Raw genomic sequence first — 16507 nt, 5'->3', positions numbered from 1 at the left:
TTTTATGTACCACCTAGGGAGATTATAAAATGCCAGTTGTGTTTTGATAGTGTTTGTTTTATACTTAGAAAATTTTTTAGAGTTAGGTTAGACAGATTTTTACTTTCTGTCACTCACGTGCATCTCCGAAAGGAAGATGGAAGCACAGTAACTTGGCCAGAGCAGTGACAGCTGTCTTACTGCTGCAGACTGCCCAAGAGCAGGCATGCAAAGCTAGTAATGGCGAGTCTCATTCTGTTTTCAGAGATGTTAGAAAGGGAAGGGGGAAGTGTGTCTTAAAATTGTAAGATACTTGAATGGATGGCCTATTTCAGTGAGGAAGAATTGGCATCAGTTAAGAATCAGCTCAGCTTCTGTGTTAAGGACCTAACGCAGTGATGGCTCACTCAGGACCTTCGTTCCTGGCTCCCACCTCTTGGTGGGGGGGGGGGGCGGGGCTGGCAAAGACCCACCCTCCTTGGGGCCAGAACCAGTTGCCTTTCTGTGCCCAGCTGCTGAGGAGCTATGGAAGGGAGAGCTGGTCACAGAGGATGAGTGTAGAGCTGGCTCCTGGGGTCTGTAGTGGAAGGAGAAACAGCTGAGCAGCTGAGTCATTGTCTTCCACCACGGTCTTCTGTGGCCTTGGACATTTATTTTTCACAGTGTTTATTTCATTTTTCAGAATGCATGCACATCAGAAAGATGAACCAGAAAATAGATTATCACAGTGGATCTTGGCTGGGAATATTATTTCCAACAATTATGATTTTGATACCTGTTTCTCATGGCTGCAGTGTTGAGGATTGACTCAGAATTACTAAACTAAAAGCACTTTTGTGACCTTCTAGTTAATTTCCACTAACAAATCTTAATAGCATCTCCCTGTGGGGCTAAGTTGAAAATAAACCTCAGAACACATACCTCTTGTCTTACTATGTTTTCCTTTATCAATTGTCTGTGCTAATGTGCTTGCCATTTTTTTTCTTTCCTGAATTTTCCCATTATATTTATATCTGCTTAATTTAATGGTTCTAAACTGACATTTGTTCTCCTAGTCAAAATTCCTTAGCAGCTGGTAAGCAAGAGTTGATGTCTGACAGCTGTGTGTATTTGAACGGAGCATGCTCAGTTAAAAAGGTGAAGCTGTGCCTCTCCATGGCATTCTCTCACTCCAACCAGGGGTGTTCTGAAGTACCAGTCTTTTACATTTGTCTTTTCTCATGTTTTTTGGTTTCCATTCATTGCACTTTTATATATTTGTGTTATCAACTTTTGAGAACTGTAGTTAACATTAAAGATTTTTTTCTTTTTTATTGATTTTATTATTTTTTTTAAATACACGACAACAGTGATTAAAGATTTTTTTTTTTTTAATTTAAATTTCGGGGCTGGGATTGTGGCTCAGCGGTAGAGTGTGCGCTTAGTGTGTGTGAGGCCCTGGGTTTAATCCTCAGCACCACATAAAAACAAATAAAATAAAGGTATTGGATCTAACTACAACTAAATTAAATTAATATCTTTAAAAATTTAATTTTCACAAAGAAGCTTGCTTTAAAAATTAAAAAAAAAAAAAACTTTTAACATGTAAAAATTAGGTGCAGCTGGTGTAGTGGCATGCACCCACGTCCCAGCAGCTCAGGAAGCTGAGGCAGGAGGATTGCTTGGGCTTGGGCATCACCAAAAAAATATATATATATCCTATCTCAAAAACAATAACAAAAAAAGGGTTGTCCATGAATGTCAGTGTTTTAGTTCACTTTGTGGTTGGAGCAGTCATGGCCCAGGGTGTGCTTAGCAATTGTTTTGTGGCTAACTTCCCCGTGTACTCCTTCTATCTGAAACGTCAGAGATGAGTAGAAGTGGCTCTCAACATCAGCCAAAAATTTCATGTTTAGTAGGCCCGTTTCAAAATCTATGTCTATTTATTTTGTCTGTTTCTTTTTGTTTTTGGATAGTCAGGGAAGAAAATGAATAGCAGCCCAAATCCTCTTGTCCAAATGTCCGTCGGCCACAAGGCTCAGGAGAGTAAGGTAGGTCCTCCTGTGGGCTGCTCCTCCAGGCTGCCTCTGGGGTCTCTGCCACTGTGCGCCTAAGGCATCCTTGGTTTCCTACGTCCTTTTTCCCTTAGAACATTCACTTTGTAAATAACCAGCTACTTAATTCAATAAAAAATATGTGGTTTGTCTTTTTAAGATAATATTAAAAATTACCGTACAGATGTTTCATGGGTATGCATAGAATAAATCCCCCAAGTTTCTTTTGAGCACTATTAATATTTAAACATAACCAATAGTTCTTAAAATTAAGCCAATAAAGTTAGGTTCAAGAATTGAAAGAAGGTGTTGCTGCCAGGTGTGGTAGCGTACATCTTCAATCCTAGCTCCTGTGGTGGTTGAGACAGGAGGATGGCAGGTTTGAGGCCAGCCTCAGCAACTTAGTGAGGCTGTAAGCAACCTAGTGAGACCCTGTCTCAAAATAAAAATTTAAAAAAAGGGCTGGTGATGTCACTCAGTGGTTAAGCACCCTTGGGTTCAATCCCTGGTACACACGCACACACAAAAAAAACCTAAGTGGACCTCTGCGTAGTACCACTGAGCTGATGAGGTTGCGGTCACTGAGCAGACTGGTCAGGTTAGAAACAGCTGATTTTCCTGACACATTCAGAAAGCTCCGGACCATCCTCTATGTTCTTAATACTGTTTATGCTTAATAATATAATGGTACATGCACTATAAGTATAGGTCTTAGGATTATATTAAAGTCGTCCTATGCTTCTGAACACATTAAATCAGTAAGTACAACATTGGGATCCCTTTTCCACAGAAAGTATTGCAGAGCTGATATTGGTATATTTCTTCCAGATTCGGTACAAAACCAGTGAGCCCGTATGGGAGGAGAACTTCACCTTCTTCATTCACAATCCCAAGCGCCAAGACCTTGAAGTTGAGGTATTTTGTTTGCAACTTTTTAACTGAGGTGTTGAAATGGAATTGACGTACAATAAGTTACACATATTTAAATTGCGCTGTTGGATGAGGTATGACATGCAGGTGTAGATGAAGATGTATACAGACCCATGGACACATCACCACAATCAAGATAAGGACTGTAGTACCCATCCGCAGGAAAAGCTCCCTGGTGCTCTGTGACTCAGGCCAGATGTGCGCGCGTGCGCGCACATACGTGCGCACGCACACACACACACACACACACACACACATACACACACACAAGCAGATCTGCCTTCTGGGGCCTCACTGTAACTTGCTTAGATTTTATAGGATTGTGTGAATAGAGTTACACAGTGCATTCTTTTTGTTTTGTTGTTTTGTGCAATGATTTTGGGGTTTGCTGTGTTGTTACTGATAGGTGTAGTATTCCATAAGTAATATTCCATGGGATGGAAACATCCCTATTGGCTTGTCCAGTACAAGGGTGACGGTACAAGGGTGTTAAAAGTTTGGATCCTTTCCTGCCAAGACCTATCACGAATGAATCTGCTCTGAGTCTTTGCCTGTGAGTCTGTGTGAGGACCTGTGCCTTCGTTGCTGTTGGGTATGTGCTGAGGAACAGAAGGGTAGATGCACACTTACCTTCTTAGAGTGCTGCCCAGTCATGTCTCATGGTGGTGGTGCCTTTCATGTCCTCACTGGCAGTGTGCAGCAGGTGCTCTTTCTGCACATGCTGCCAAGGCTCCATGGTTAGTGGGTAGAGGTAAAGCAGGCCCTTCATCATGGTCACTTCTGTGATTTTAGTCAGTCATGGTCAGCCTTGGTCCAAACCACAGGCCACATAATCACATGAAGGGAGAGTCCTGTGCCGTGGCCACATCTGAAATCCTAGCATCCTGGAAGGCTGAGGCAGGAGAATCACAAGTTCAAGGCCAGCTGGGCAACTTAGATTTAATGAAATCCTTTAAATTTTTTTTTAAATTTTAAAATTTTTAAAAAAGGGGTAGGGGTATAGCTCTAGTGGTAGAGCACCCCAGGTTCACTACCCAGTACCAAAAATAAAGTAGGGAGCATACATATATCACGTTAAGTTATCTTGAAAGTGTGAGAGACCCATTCACATAACTTATAATTTATTATACATATTGTTAAAGATTGTTCTACTTTATTATTTATTGTTGTTCATCTCTTGTTTTGCCTAATATGTCAGTTAAACTTTATCACAGGTGTGTATGCATAGGAAAACATGTGGTGCATAAGGTTTCGGGTGCCCACGGGTCTTGGAGCCCAGGGACCAGGGCAAGGGCCTGCTGCTTTGCAATGGTGTGGGGTGGCCGTTGCAGCATGTCTCTACCGTAACATCATGTCTGCTCATTCCTTTGCCCTTTTATTGTTGTTACTTGTCTTCTTAATGCTGAATTCTGGAAACAGGTCCTTGATGGATACATGTCATGTGGATATTCTCTCTCAATCTGTTTGCTTGGTAACAAAGACTTTGCAAAAGCAGAACCTTCAAAATTTGCTGATGTTCATTTTTTTCACCTTTTTCTTTTTAGTTCATGCTCTTCGTGTCCTATAAAAGAAATAAAAATTGCCATACCCTTGTTTCTAAGTGTTTCTCCTCTGCCTTCTCCTGGAGGTTGTATTTCTAACTTCACATTTAGGTCTATGTCAAGTTAATTTTCATTTACAGCATCAGAGAAAGGTCATAGGTTATTTTTTTTTTTTAGAGAGAGAGAGAGAGAGAATTTTAATATTTTATTTATTTATTTTTTAGTTTCCGGCAGACACAACATCTTTGTATGTGGTGCTGAGGATCGAACCCGGGCCGCACGCATGCCAGGCGAGCGCACTACCGCTTGAGCCACATCCCCAGCCCCCATAGGTTATTTTTTAATAGATGATTGTGCTATTTGTTCAGCAGGTTTTTTGTTCTGCTTGGAGATTTGTAGTTTGTTTTTCACATAACTATGAATTGAACCCAGGAACAGTCTAACACTGAGCTACACCCTCAGTCCTCCTTTTTTTTTTTTTGATGTTGATGGATCTTTATTTTATTCATATATTCATATGTGGTGCTGAGAATTGAACCCAATGCCTTGCACATGCTAAACAAGGACTCTACCACTAAGCCCCAACCCTCAGTCCTTTTTATTTTAAGAGAAGGTCTCACTAAATTGCCCAGGCTGACCTTGAACTTGCGATCCACCTGTCTTACCTTCCTGAGGGGCTGAGATCGTAGGCTGCACCACCATGGCCGGCAGATGACCAGGCTTTTAAAGCAGATATTGTCAGTTTTCAAACCAGCCATGTAGACTTTGAATAGGGAAGACTTGAAAGGAACCTAGAGGTGCATTTACTGCACAGCCAAGTGTCACCAGTGAATTCCTCACACCTCATTGCGCGTGAGCATCGGCCTTCTCACAGGGGCTGAGGACCTTGCCTGCACCCTTCAGATTCCTGCAGCCCATGCCTCTAAATGGAGACATCACTTGAAAGAATATGGCTAAAACATGTCTGGGCTTTTTAAAATGTGTTTTCTAAACTTGGTGGGCGCTCTGTAGTTTCTGTGCCTTCCCCTCCAGGCTCAGTGTTGTGCCTGTAACCTGCAGGTCAAAGACGAGCAGCACCAGTGTTCTCTGGGCAGTCTGAGGGTCCCGCTCAGTCAGCTGCTCACGAGCGACGACATGACCATTAATCAGCGGTTCCAGCTCAGCAACTCAGGCCCAAACAGCACTTTAAAGATGAAGATCGCCCTCCGAGTACGTACCGCCTTTGGTGATAGATGCTGTGTGGGAGGAGGCCATCTGCTGGCAGCTCCATGCCGGTCCTGGTCAGCGAGGCAAATGCTGCCATGGGTGAGAGCAGGCGGGGCCAGGGTCCCACAGAGGTGCTGCTTGAGGAGAGTGGACCCCTCGTTTGGTCCTAGTAGCCCACTGGGCTCACTCCCAGGACAGCTGCAGCACCTGCAGATGGTGAGGCCGGCCCGGATCACACAGTACTCTGCCGAGTCTATCAGCCGTTTTTACCCTGTGGTCCAGAAGGTGCTGCTTCTGCATTGACAGAATTCTCTCCTGAGGCCGAATTTTCAGAATTATTCAGGAGAGAGAATTTAAACCCAGCAATAGGGCAGATTTGAAAATAAACCCAGTAAATATTTGGGGAAATGCCAAAACTTAGTAATAAGAATATACAAATTGAAAAGTCAATTTTTCTTTTTTTCTTTTTTTTTGTTTGTTTGTTTTTGGCACTGGGGATTGAACACAGGTTCTCACACTCTACCACTGAGCTATTCCCCTGCCCCAAGAGCCAGCTTTTAAAACAGACTTCGTCTGTAGAGGGTTCAAAAGAAATGGTTTCCTTGCACCTGGCCAAGACACTGGGCATTGGTATAGCCTTTTCAGGAAGAACTGCAGTATCCCCATGCCATGAATTCCAGGACTCTTTGACCCTGAAATCTGACTTTTGATAATAATGCAAGATGTGGGAGGGTGGGGATATAGCTCAGTGATAGAGGTTGCCTAACACACGTGAGGCCCTGAGTTCAACTGCAAAAAAACGGGGGAGATTTCAGGGAGGCCATAAGAATAAAGACCTTTGCTGTAGCTTTATTTCATGAGAGCAGAAAAAATCCTCCAGCCATCTCAACCCCAAAGTGGAGGAGACTGCTCAGTGGGACATGCCAGTCCCAGGTCCCAGGAGAAATGGTGTGGCTGCCCTTCTCTTTCTGTGCCATGTCTGGGATGCTCCTGCTAGGTAGCAGGGTTCGGAGGGTGTTTCTCTCTCTGGGCTTCCTGGTTTAGTCTACCTGTGCAGATGAGGGCCTTCGTCTCCTGTCGGGGCAGGTTCAGTGGGCTCTGTGTGAGACACAGTCGACAGTTGAGTAGGAAAGGGTGCAAGTGGGGGAGCCTGGAGAAGACACAGACCTGGTGTTTGTTTTGTACAAGTGATGTTTTGATTAAACTTTGCTTTTCTAAACTTTCTGTGATACGGTATTACTTTAATAATTGAATAACCAAACAGAAAAGATTAGATTTTTTTTTTTAACATTTTGAGCCGGTTTTAAAGAAATATCTGTGGAGGAGTGCATCTGAAGCCAGCCAAGTGCCAAGAGGTTACCAGTGCCATTGGTTTCAGTGTTTGTTTATGTCCACCTTTAGGTACTCCATCTCGAAAAGCAGGAGCGGCCTCCAGACCACCAACATTCAGCTCAAGTGAAACGACCCTCTGTGTCCAAAGAAGGGAGGAAAATACCTGTCAAATCTCAGGTGTCTGCATCTCCAGGCACCAGCAGGAGCAGCACGGCCCCGTCCACACCAGTCACTGGGGGAGGTGATAGACCTGGTGTGGAAGAGAAGACCCAGCCCCCTGAGGCCAGCCCTGTGGCCCAGCGTGACCTGGGCAGAAGCTCCTCCAGCCTCCTGGCCTCTCCGAGCCACATATCTGTCAAGGAGCCCACCCCCAGCATAGCCTCAGACATATCGCTGCCTATCACCACCCAGGAGCTGCGGCAAAGGCTGAGACAGCTCGAAAAGTAAATGTCCACTGCCTGGCTCTCACTGTGCCACATACCTGGCGCCCGGGTGATTGTTCATCAAGCTCGGCGCTCACCCAACATGTCACGGGGGGTAGGCAGACAGACTTTATGTCCCACACCCAGCAGGGCGGGAGATGCCTTCTTAAATTCACTGGACCAACTTCAGGTGGTGTTGCCGTTTTGCCCACTGCGTCTGACTTTCAAAATAAAGCCTGCCAAGCTGGGTGTGTGGACAGGCATCTGTAATCCCAGTGACTTGGGAGGCTAAGGCAGGAGGATGGCAAGTTGGAGACCAGCCTCAGGAATTTAGTGAGACCTTGTCTCAAAAAAAAAAAAGGGGGGCTGGGGGTGTAGCTCAGTGGGGGAGCACTTGCCTAGCATGTGAGGCACTGGGTTCAATCCACAGCACCACATAAAAATAAATAAAACAAAGGTATTGTTTCCATCTACAACTTAAAAAAAAAAAAAGATATTTTAGAAAAAGAGAACCTGTCATTTTTTTCTAGGTCCATTTAAGGATTAGGAGGTGGTAGAGTAAGAGGTTCTCTAAATGGGAAAGGAAAGAGGCTTAGAGCCATGAAGCTATTGCACCACCCCCCATCCCAGGAAGACAGACTCAAAAGATACCCTAGAGACTTAGTGGGTGGTGAGTGGGAAGGTTTGGCAAAAGGCTTTTTTATTTTATTTTTTTATTTTTTATTTTTTTGGCACCAGAGGTTGAACTTGGGCACTCAACTTTACTGAGCCACATCCCCAACCCTATTTTGTATTTTATTTGCTTAGCACTTCACTTTTGCTGAGGCTGGCTTTAAACTCAGAATCTCCCTGCCACAGCCTCCCGAGCCGCTGGGATTACAGGCATGTGCCACTGTGCCCAGCTCAGAAGGCTTATCTTTACTGTAAAAGAATAGGTTGTCTAGCTGGGTGTTGTGCTACATGCCTGCAGTCCCAGGGACTTGGGCTCACAAGTTCAAGGCCAGCCTCAGCAACTTTAGCTCCTGTCTTAAAATTTACAAAAGGGCTGAATATAGATCAGTGGTACAGCCCTGCTGGGTCCAATCCCCAGTACAAAAATAACTGAACAGGTCACCAGGCCCCGTGGTACTTACCTATTATCCCATTGACTGGGAAGCCTGAGGCAGGAGGATCACAAGTTTGAGGCCAGGCTCAGCAACTTAGATTCTGTCTCAAAATTTAAAAATTTCAAAAAGTGCTCCCACTTGCGCGCGCGCTCTCTCTCTCTCTCTCTCTCTCTCTCTCTCTCTCTCTCTCTCTCTCTCTCATATACACACACAAACAAAGGTACTGCTCTTCTGTGTGTGGTCAGCATCCCGTGCCTGCTGTCCAGTCCCTGTGTGTCTATCTTTGGATACTGTATTAACCCCCTTGATTCATAGATGTTGCTGATGGTGTCTTCAGAAAGGAGAAAAACAGACCAGTCATCAAAGCTTCAGACATTAACATTTCCCTCAAGTGGAAGAAGTAGGACTGACCTTTGAAATTGTCTCTCCTGTTATTGTGAGAGGGGTGTTGAGTAGTGGGAGAACAGAAGGGAGGCAGAGGTGGAAGGTGCTTGTTCCCCTGTGGTTCTCGAGTTCACCAGGCACCAGTGTCCGCCAGTCTACATCTGTGAGGCTGTGTTTGGCCCATGCTCACTTTCTCCTGGGCACTTTCTCCTGTCCATTATTTTGGGAAAAAGAAATCACTCTTCCTGCTCTCTTTCTGAAGGAAACCGAGTTTTAAGCAAGGAGCCGCCTTTTCTTAGATGAAGTGGGGAGTAGCTGAGCCCCTGTGACCCTGAGCAGGAGCGGTGGCCTTGACAGGGAAGGAAGGCCGGCAGGGCCTGTGTCCCGCCAAAACACAGCCAGTGTTTCAACAGGGAGATGAGTTTGTCTCCTGCTTACTTTGGGCTCTCACCTCAAAACTGTTAGCTTTGAATAAGTGTAAAGAACCTTCTGGTAAAGTAGTGCTTGCTGGCTGTGCGTGTGCAGGTGGCCCCTGAGGGGGAGCTCTCCTGCCTGTGCTCAGTGCCCTTGAGTGACAGCTCTCCTAGTGACTTTCTGCTCTGCTTCCCACAGTGGGACGACCCTGGGGCAGTCTCCGCTGGGGCAGATCCAGCTGACCATCCGGCACAGCTCCCAGAGGAACAAGCTCATCGTGGTGGTGCACTCCTGCAGGTGAGGCAGCAGGCAGGCCCACCTGCCCGCAGAGAGCAAGCCAGGCAAGCCTGCTGAGGTGGACCTGGCAGCCCTTCTGCCCTTCCACGCCGTGTGGAGCTTGAGGGCTTGCAACAAGGTGCATGTCACCCAGATGGGAGCAGCCTGTGCCACACACAGCATGCTCGCTTCTGTGAATGTGGTGTGGGTGTGGGGAGAGCTGAGAAAAGACTTATCATTCCCTCCCTCAAAAGAAGTCTGAGCAAACTGGAAGACAAGTTTTTTAGGTTGCTGGAATACGGAGAAATGGGAACACAGAGGTGTTGGAAGAAATAAACGTTCACCCCAAGTCTGACAGCAAAATTTTGCAACCTAGAATAAGCTGTTTGAATGAGTAAACAAAACAAAATGCAGCAACACGGACCCTTCTGAGAAAAGTACCAAAAATTCTGCCCCCAGCAGAACATGCCAGCAGCCACACACACACACTCGCTCACACACAGGCATGCCACCTTCGTGGGCTTTGCTTTTGTTTTTGGTACTGGGATTTGAACTCGGGATGTTCTATCACTGAGCTGCAAGCCCAGGCTATTTATTTGTTTATTTGTTTGCTTGTTTATTTATTTTTAAAATATACTTTAGTTGTCAATGGATCTTTTATCTTATTTATTTATTTATATGTGGTGCTGAGGATCAAACTCAGGCCCTCATACACACCAGGCAAGTGCTCTATCACTGAGCCACTACTCCAGCCCCCTGTTTATTTTTATTTTGAGGCAGGGTCTCGCTAAGTTACTAAGGCTGGCCTGAACTTGAGTCCTCCTGCCTCGGCCTCCCAGTAGTGAGATCGCAGGCGTGCCGTTCACTGTTACTGCAGTCCTAGTAGGCATCCCTTTTCTGTTCTCAACATTGTTTCATAAGCATCTCTGTTGCTCTCTGGTCATGCTCACAATGTTACAGTGACCTCTGAACTTGCTCTGCTGTACTTTGTGACGTTCCTGGATGTTGGACATGTCTGCATTACATACCATAGTGAACGGTTTTATTGGACAACTTTTTGCACTAATTTCCAGGAGTAGTATTAATTCAAAAGAACCAGCGAAGGTGTGATTCACAACAGGTGTGGTGCAGCTCTTTCAGACAGCGGCCATGGGCCCACACTGCTTGGTTCCTTCCCCACAGCAGGCGAGGGTCATGTAACCTGTCCCCGACCCCATGCACCAAGTGAGGAAGTGCAAGGGGGTTGACAGTGTCACTTAATTTAATAAGGACGATGGCATGGGATTACTAATCATTTTCCTTTTATGTGATTTTGTCTGTGTTGGTAATAGTTTAGACAGATAGAATCGGTAACATTTAGAAATAAGATTATGTGAGGAGCATGGAGTTTGGCTCAGTAATCACAGAGCCCCTGGTGTGTCCTTGCTACGGAGAGAACAGGGAGGCAGAACAGCAAAGGCTGTGGAGCGGGTCTGCAGACACCCTGCCTCTCAGGGCTTCCTGGAGAAGGTCCTGGGAAGGTCTGCAGTGGAGCCAAGTCCCCAACCAGGAAAGCCAGAGGGGCCACTGGGAGGGGTCCCCTCAGGGTTGTGCCGACAAGGGTCTGGCGGCCTTCTGGAGCTTGGTGGCTTGACCGTGAGGCTAGCTCCTGTTTCCTCATGTGGGTAAAGCAGTGGGAGTATTATGTCAAGATATCTAGAAGCACAGCAGGGACGCAGAATGTCCCCCGACCCTGGACCTAGGACACAGAGGCAAGGTTGCCTCCGGCAAAGCCACTGACGGAAGCTGGGGCAAGAGGCCAGCAGGCAAAGGTGGGCCAGGCAGACCTCTGGAGCTCGGCTTGGTGTCTCCTTGTTACTTCCAGTTGTTCAGGCAAACTGAGCCCACAACTGGAAAAAGTAAATGTGGATGTGATGGTGTTCTTCTTTCCCTCGATTCTGATGTCCTGTCTTTTTTGGTTTGTGTTAAAAGAAATCTGATTGCCTTCTCAGAAGATGGCTCTGATCCATATGTCCGCCTGTATTTACTGCCAGACAAGAGGAGGTCAGGGAGGAGAAAAACCCACGTGTCGAAGAAGACATTAAACCCAGTGTTCGATCAGAGGTATGATAGAGCCTTAGCTCAGGAGGGAAGAGAGAGCAGAGGTGAGGGAATGAGAGAAGGCTTGCACAGCCAGGTGCCCAAGACTGTAGCTACCAGGGGCCACAAGGCAGAGGTGTGGCCTCTACCCCCACCTCTCCTGGGTGCACCGTTATGATAAGCACATGGCATTCTGAGCTTCCTGCAGAAACCTCGATGCTGAGCACAGTAGGCGCAGATCACAGGCACCCAGTAGGGAGACTAGGGACTGAACAAAGGTCTTCTGAAGGCCCTGAAGAAAATTCATTATGGTGGGCAGTGACTGTGGATACTTACTGAAGACTTGAAGAAGGTCCATCATGGTGGGCAGTGACTGTGGGTACTTACTGAAGACTTGAAGCCACACATGTTTTGCAATTGTTTTATAATAACGTAATAAGCTCATAACATCTTAAAAAACAACATTTTTATGAAAACAACTATATTTTCCAAAACAATTTCTTAAAAATTATTGAATAATATTATCGCATGTTTGCAAACCTCCAGTGATCTGACTTGACAGGCTGTCATCTGCTTGTGTGGGGTCTTGCTAGGTGACTTCCTGAGAGCATCTCAGGACCCATGTAGGATGATTAGGTTGGGCCCTGCCTCGGGGTCTGCTGGTGGTGGTTTGGAAACAGTAAAGCTGGGTGGTACCAGTATCTGTGGGCTCACAAGAAAGGTGCAGCTTGCTCACTGTCTCCATACCAGGAACTGGATCTAAACTGTTGGAAGCTGTCAGGTATGCACCAATAGGAGAACCCCATTTTACAAGACAAAAGAAGCATAATGTTTGGAATGATCTTATAAACAGAAATGCCATTTTAACTGAAATACACAGAAGTGTGGAGAAAGTTGGTAAGGCCCTGTGTCCCCTCAGCTTTGACTTCAGCGTGTCACTCCCTGAGGTGCAGAGGAGAACCCTGGACGTGGCAGTGAAAAACAGTGGCGGCTTCCTGTCCAAAGATAAGGGACTTCTTGGCAAAGTAAGTGTCCAGAGCCTGGCGTGTTGCTGTGCCTGGTGGTCCTCAGGCCCCACCCTGTGCAGGTCTGAGACTACACCGAGCTATGAGGGGCTGCACAGGATAGAGTGCACTCCAAGGCATTTTAAGTTGTTCTCATTGTCTTTACAGTTTCAAATTATGGGCTTATTAGTCATACCAGGAACCTTCAGTTAAAGAAAAGTTGGTTCTCAAGTTTTTAAATTTTTGTTCAGTACCACACTAAAAGAAAACACGGCTGGAGATTAGCTCAGAGGCAGAGCACTTGCCTAGCATGTGTGAGGCCCTGGATTCAATCTCCAGGACCACAAAACAAAATAAAAATGAAAAAAAAAAATCACAAATGAAATGTTCTGTACAGCTCCACCTTCTCAACTGATTGCACAGTCCCTCTTCCAACCAGTGGTGGCTTCATCTCGGAATTCCTTGCCATCTTTGTCCCTGGTCACATTAGTTTCTGCATGTGGTTCCGTGTTCTCCACCAGTACACGTGAAGGTTAAGTTAGGGAAGGGAGCTCTGGACGGCACACACCACTGGTGGTGCAGCGCAGGGAGCCCACATCAGGTACGATGCCGTTGATGGCACACTGGCCAGGCCCCATCGGTCAGCTCTTCTGCCTGCGGGAAGGAGCCCTTGCATGCAGGACTTTCTCTGCCATGCTCACAGACACTTCTCGCCCACAGGTGCTAGTTGCTTTGGCATCTGAAGAGCTCACCAAGGGCTGGACCCAGTGGTGAGTGGCCTTCCCCCACAGCCGGGTGGAGCTGGTGGAGTGGGCACAGTCCTGGGTGCTGGCTAGGGCCTGACCTGTGTGCCCTGCCCTCTGTGCTCCCCAGGTACGACCTCACCGAGGATGGCGTGAGACCACAGCTGGTTACGTAGCCACACGGACATGAGGGCGACCTGGGGCCTGCTGCCTCTGTCCAATCGCACCTTCCTGCAGACGTACCAATGCTATTTTTATAATTTCATGTACTTAGTTATGCCTACCTTGATGATTTTATAAAACTGTTGGCATTTTAGGCAAATGTGGCCAATATGGGTGTTAAATGTACTGGGTTCCTTCTGTGCTTCGCCCGGCCTGACACAAGCAGCAGGGCTGGCGTTGCTGCCCAGGGAGCGCTGACCCTCTGGGCCATGCCTTGTTCATCCACCTCTGAGGTGCCCTATGCCATGTAAATAGACTCTATTTTTTATAATCTTTACATGCTGGCTTGGATTCAGAAGAAAGTGGATCAAGGAAATACATATTTTCTTCTAAAACTTGTTAAATTCTTGTGACAAATAATCATTTTCATCTTTGCAGCAGAAAGTTCACAGTGACCTATTTTGTGGTGTTTCTTTTTAAAAAGAAAATTTAGAAAGATGATCAAGTTCTTTATTATAAATGATAATTATCCATTATAAATGATAAAAGAAAGTATTCAGAATATTAATGTTTCCATAAATACAAAGATGTACTATTGAGAAGTCAAGAGAAGGGCTTGTAAGGAGAAGTGCTGTGTGCCCGAGTGACAGAAAAGGTGGAGAGAGCTGTGGCAGTCCACAAACGTCGGTTTTAATTGCTTATTGCAGCTGGTTCATGCAGCAGTGCAAAGATGGACACCTGAGGCTTTCCTGAAAGTGAGGCTTCCCATGTGTGTCATGGTCCCCAGATGGTGATGGAGGCTGGTTGTCAGGTTCCCAGCCTACGACGGCAGGTTGTGAGGGACATTGGGTCAGGTGGGGAGCTGTTGCTAAAGCCTGATGACTGGCCTGTTCATGTGAAGCAGAGCCCAGCTTTGCCACTCTGCCAGAACACAGGGCCCCACAGGACCCAGGGAGCTCTCCCACTGCCAGCACTGAGGCCGTGAGGCCCAGCGCTACCTGGGGCTCCTCCCTTTATTCCATTGCTGACCTGAGTAATGGGGTGCTGTCATGCAGTCCTTATTTGGGCTTTCTTTCTGTTTAGATTATCAGAGCACGTTGGTAGACTTTCGTGTCCCCAAGCCTGGTCCCAGGCCAGGCTGTGCTGGTGTGAGTCATGCAGGCCTGCCAAGGGTGCACTGTGCAGAACGGCTGCTCATCTGTCCCAGGCGGCAGGACGAGAGGAGAGAGGGCTGCCCTGGCTGTGGGAACACGCAGAGCTCCTCACGCCAGTGGAAGAGAGTGTGCAGTGTGCTTCCTGGGCTGGGCACCTGCCGGGAGCTCACTCGACCAGACATCCCAAAGTGCCTGTGGCTGCCGCCGACTGTTACTGCTCCTCCTGTCCACCACATGAGTTTCTTTCCGTTTATGGCTCACATTCTTCTCCACGGTGAATTTGTAGTGGAGTCTGTAGCTTCGGCTCACGTTGCCTTTCACCGTGGGACCAGTACAGTCTCACTGCCTCCTGTCTGCTGACACTTTCCCCTGAAGCCTGTCAGTCACCCCACTTCTTACTAGGACTGTCCTGGGAAGAAGTTAATGTGTCACACACACGTGACCTATATGTACACAGAACATTTAATTGTATTTTAGTAGCCAGAGAGCAGTAAAATCTTATTAATATCTAGTTGTTTCTTGGTATTTAGGTGGGTTTTTTTTTGAAGATTTTTTTTTAATTTTTGAAAAATTAGGTCTACTGAAGGCTTCTATTCCACTGTGTGAAGGGGAAGGTGCATCAGAATTTTCCCCAACGTCCTACACATCTGGGCTTTGCACTTTTAATTGCTTCACTTAATAGAATAAAATGCTTTATTTAAGCAGCTAGGCAAAATGAATGCAGTGAAGGGCAGAGAGCCTGGAGGAGGCCAGGTGGGCAGCAGGACGCGCTACCCTCTGCTGCCTTGAGTGGGGAGAGCTGTTACCTAGGGTTTCCGTATGAGGTCCCCACCGGCAGGTCCTGAGACCTCTGGGAAGTACCTCGGTTCTCTTTAAAAGGAAGGAAGGGGCTGGGCTATAGTGCAGAGCTTACCCACATGTGGGTTCCGTGCCCAGCGCAGGAGAAGGGCAAGGGAAGACCTCAGGCAGTGTGTGTCTCCCTGACAGCTCTGTCGCAGCACGTGGGGAAGGCGGGCTCCACACCCAGGGTCTGACCAGGGAGGCACCTGGGTTGTCCTCAGAATGTTAGCTTTGGGTTTCTAACAATTGATTTGACTACGGAAAGCCAAACCAATGGAGGAGAATTAGCTCAGATGAAATTTGAAGTGCAGTTCCGTTGGCTTGTGCCCGTGGGTTGCCCATGCCCTGCCTTAAAGTGGGAAGGTGTTGTTTACAAGTGCCATCCTAAAACAGGAGCGCCTTGGAGGTGGTTTACACAGTTTATGTCTCCACTCTGAGGAGAGGTCAGTCCTGCCCCAGACCTGAAGGCCAGTGCTCCTAGACTGGGCAGCTGTGTGTTCATTCTCTGGTTGCTGCAGAACTCTGCTCCAGCCGGATGGTCTGCCCCGGTGGAGGGTGGCGAGGGCCTGTCAAACCATAGGAAGTCCTTTTTGCTTAACCAGCTTCACATGACAGTGCATGTATTTATTCAATAAAGCTTTTACATTATCTCACTTGTGACTTGTTTTTCGTTTGTCTTTTGAAATGAAATTGTTACTGTGGTACCAAATAACTTGGAAAATAAGTCCCGACACAGTGTGAATTCACTTCCCTGTGGATTTGATTTTCAGATCACTGGGTATTGTTCCTCCTATTCCCGTCTAGTTTGATTCCCCTCTGCCTAGTTTATTAGACTCAGTTTGGAAAGCAGCTCTTCTGACGGGCAGTCACGAGCAGGGAAAGCAGACCCTGAGTGTACTTTC

General features: G+C 46.7%; 1 protein-coding gene across 2 annotated transcripts in view; it reads left to right on the top strand.

The window, feature by feature from the left end:
• The window catches only part of ESYT2 (extended synaptotagmin 2), a 78542-nt gene extending 62284 nt beyond the window's left edge, over positions 1–16258 (top strand). For both annotated transcript variants that reach the window (XM_081285261.1, XM_081285262.1), the window contains 9 exons: positions 1935–2009; positions 2841–2927; positions 5543–5692; positions 7091–7464; positions 9546–9644; positions 11595–11726; positions 12622–12727; positions 13427–13476; positions 13580–16258. In XM_081285261.1, the coding sequence (XP_081141387.1) occupies positions 1935–2009; positions 2841–2927; positions 5543–5692; positions 7091–7464; positions 9546–9644; positions 11595–11726; positions 12622–12727; positions 13427–13476; positions 13580–13625 (1119 nt within the window). In that variant the 3' untranslated portion in view covers positions 13626–16258. The remainder of the gene's footprint in view (positions 1–1934; positions 2010–2840; positions 2928–5542; positions 5693–7090; positions 7465–9545; positions 9645–11594; positions 11727–12621; positions 12728–13426; positions 13477–13579) is intronic.
• Positions 16259–16507: the final 249 nt, after the last annotated feature.

This window comes from Spermophilus citellus, assembly GCF_964194105.1.
Source record: "Spermophilus citellus genome assembly, chromosome: 3".
In the NCBI taxonomy this organism is placed as follows: Eukaryota; Metazoa; Chordata; class Mammalia; order Rodentia; family Sciuridae; genus Spermophilus; species Spermophilus citellus.
The sequence above is the reverse complement of the archived record's forward strand: the minus strand, read 5'-3'. Positions and strand labels throughout refer to the sequence as shown.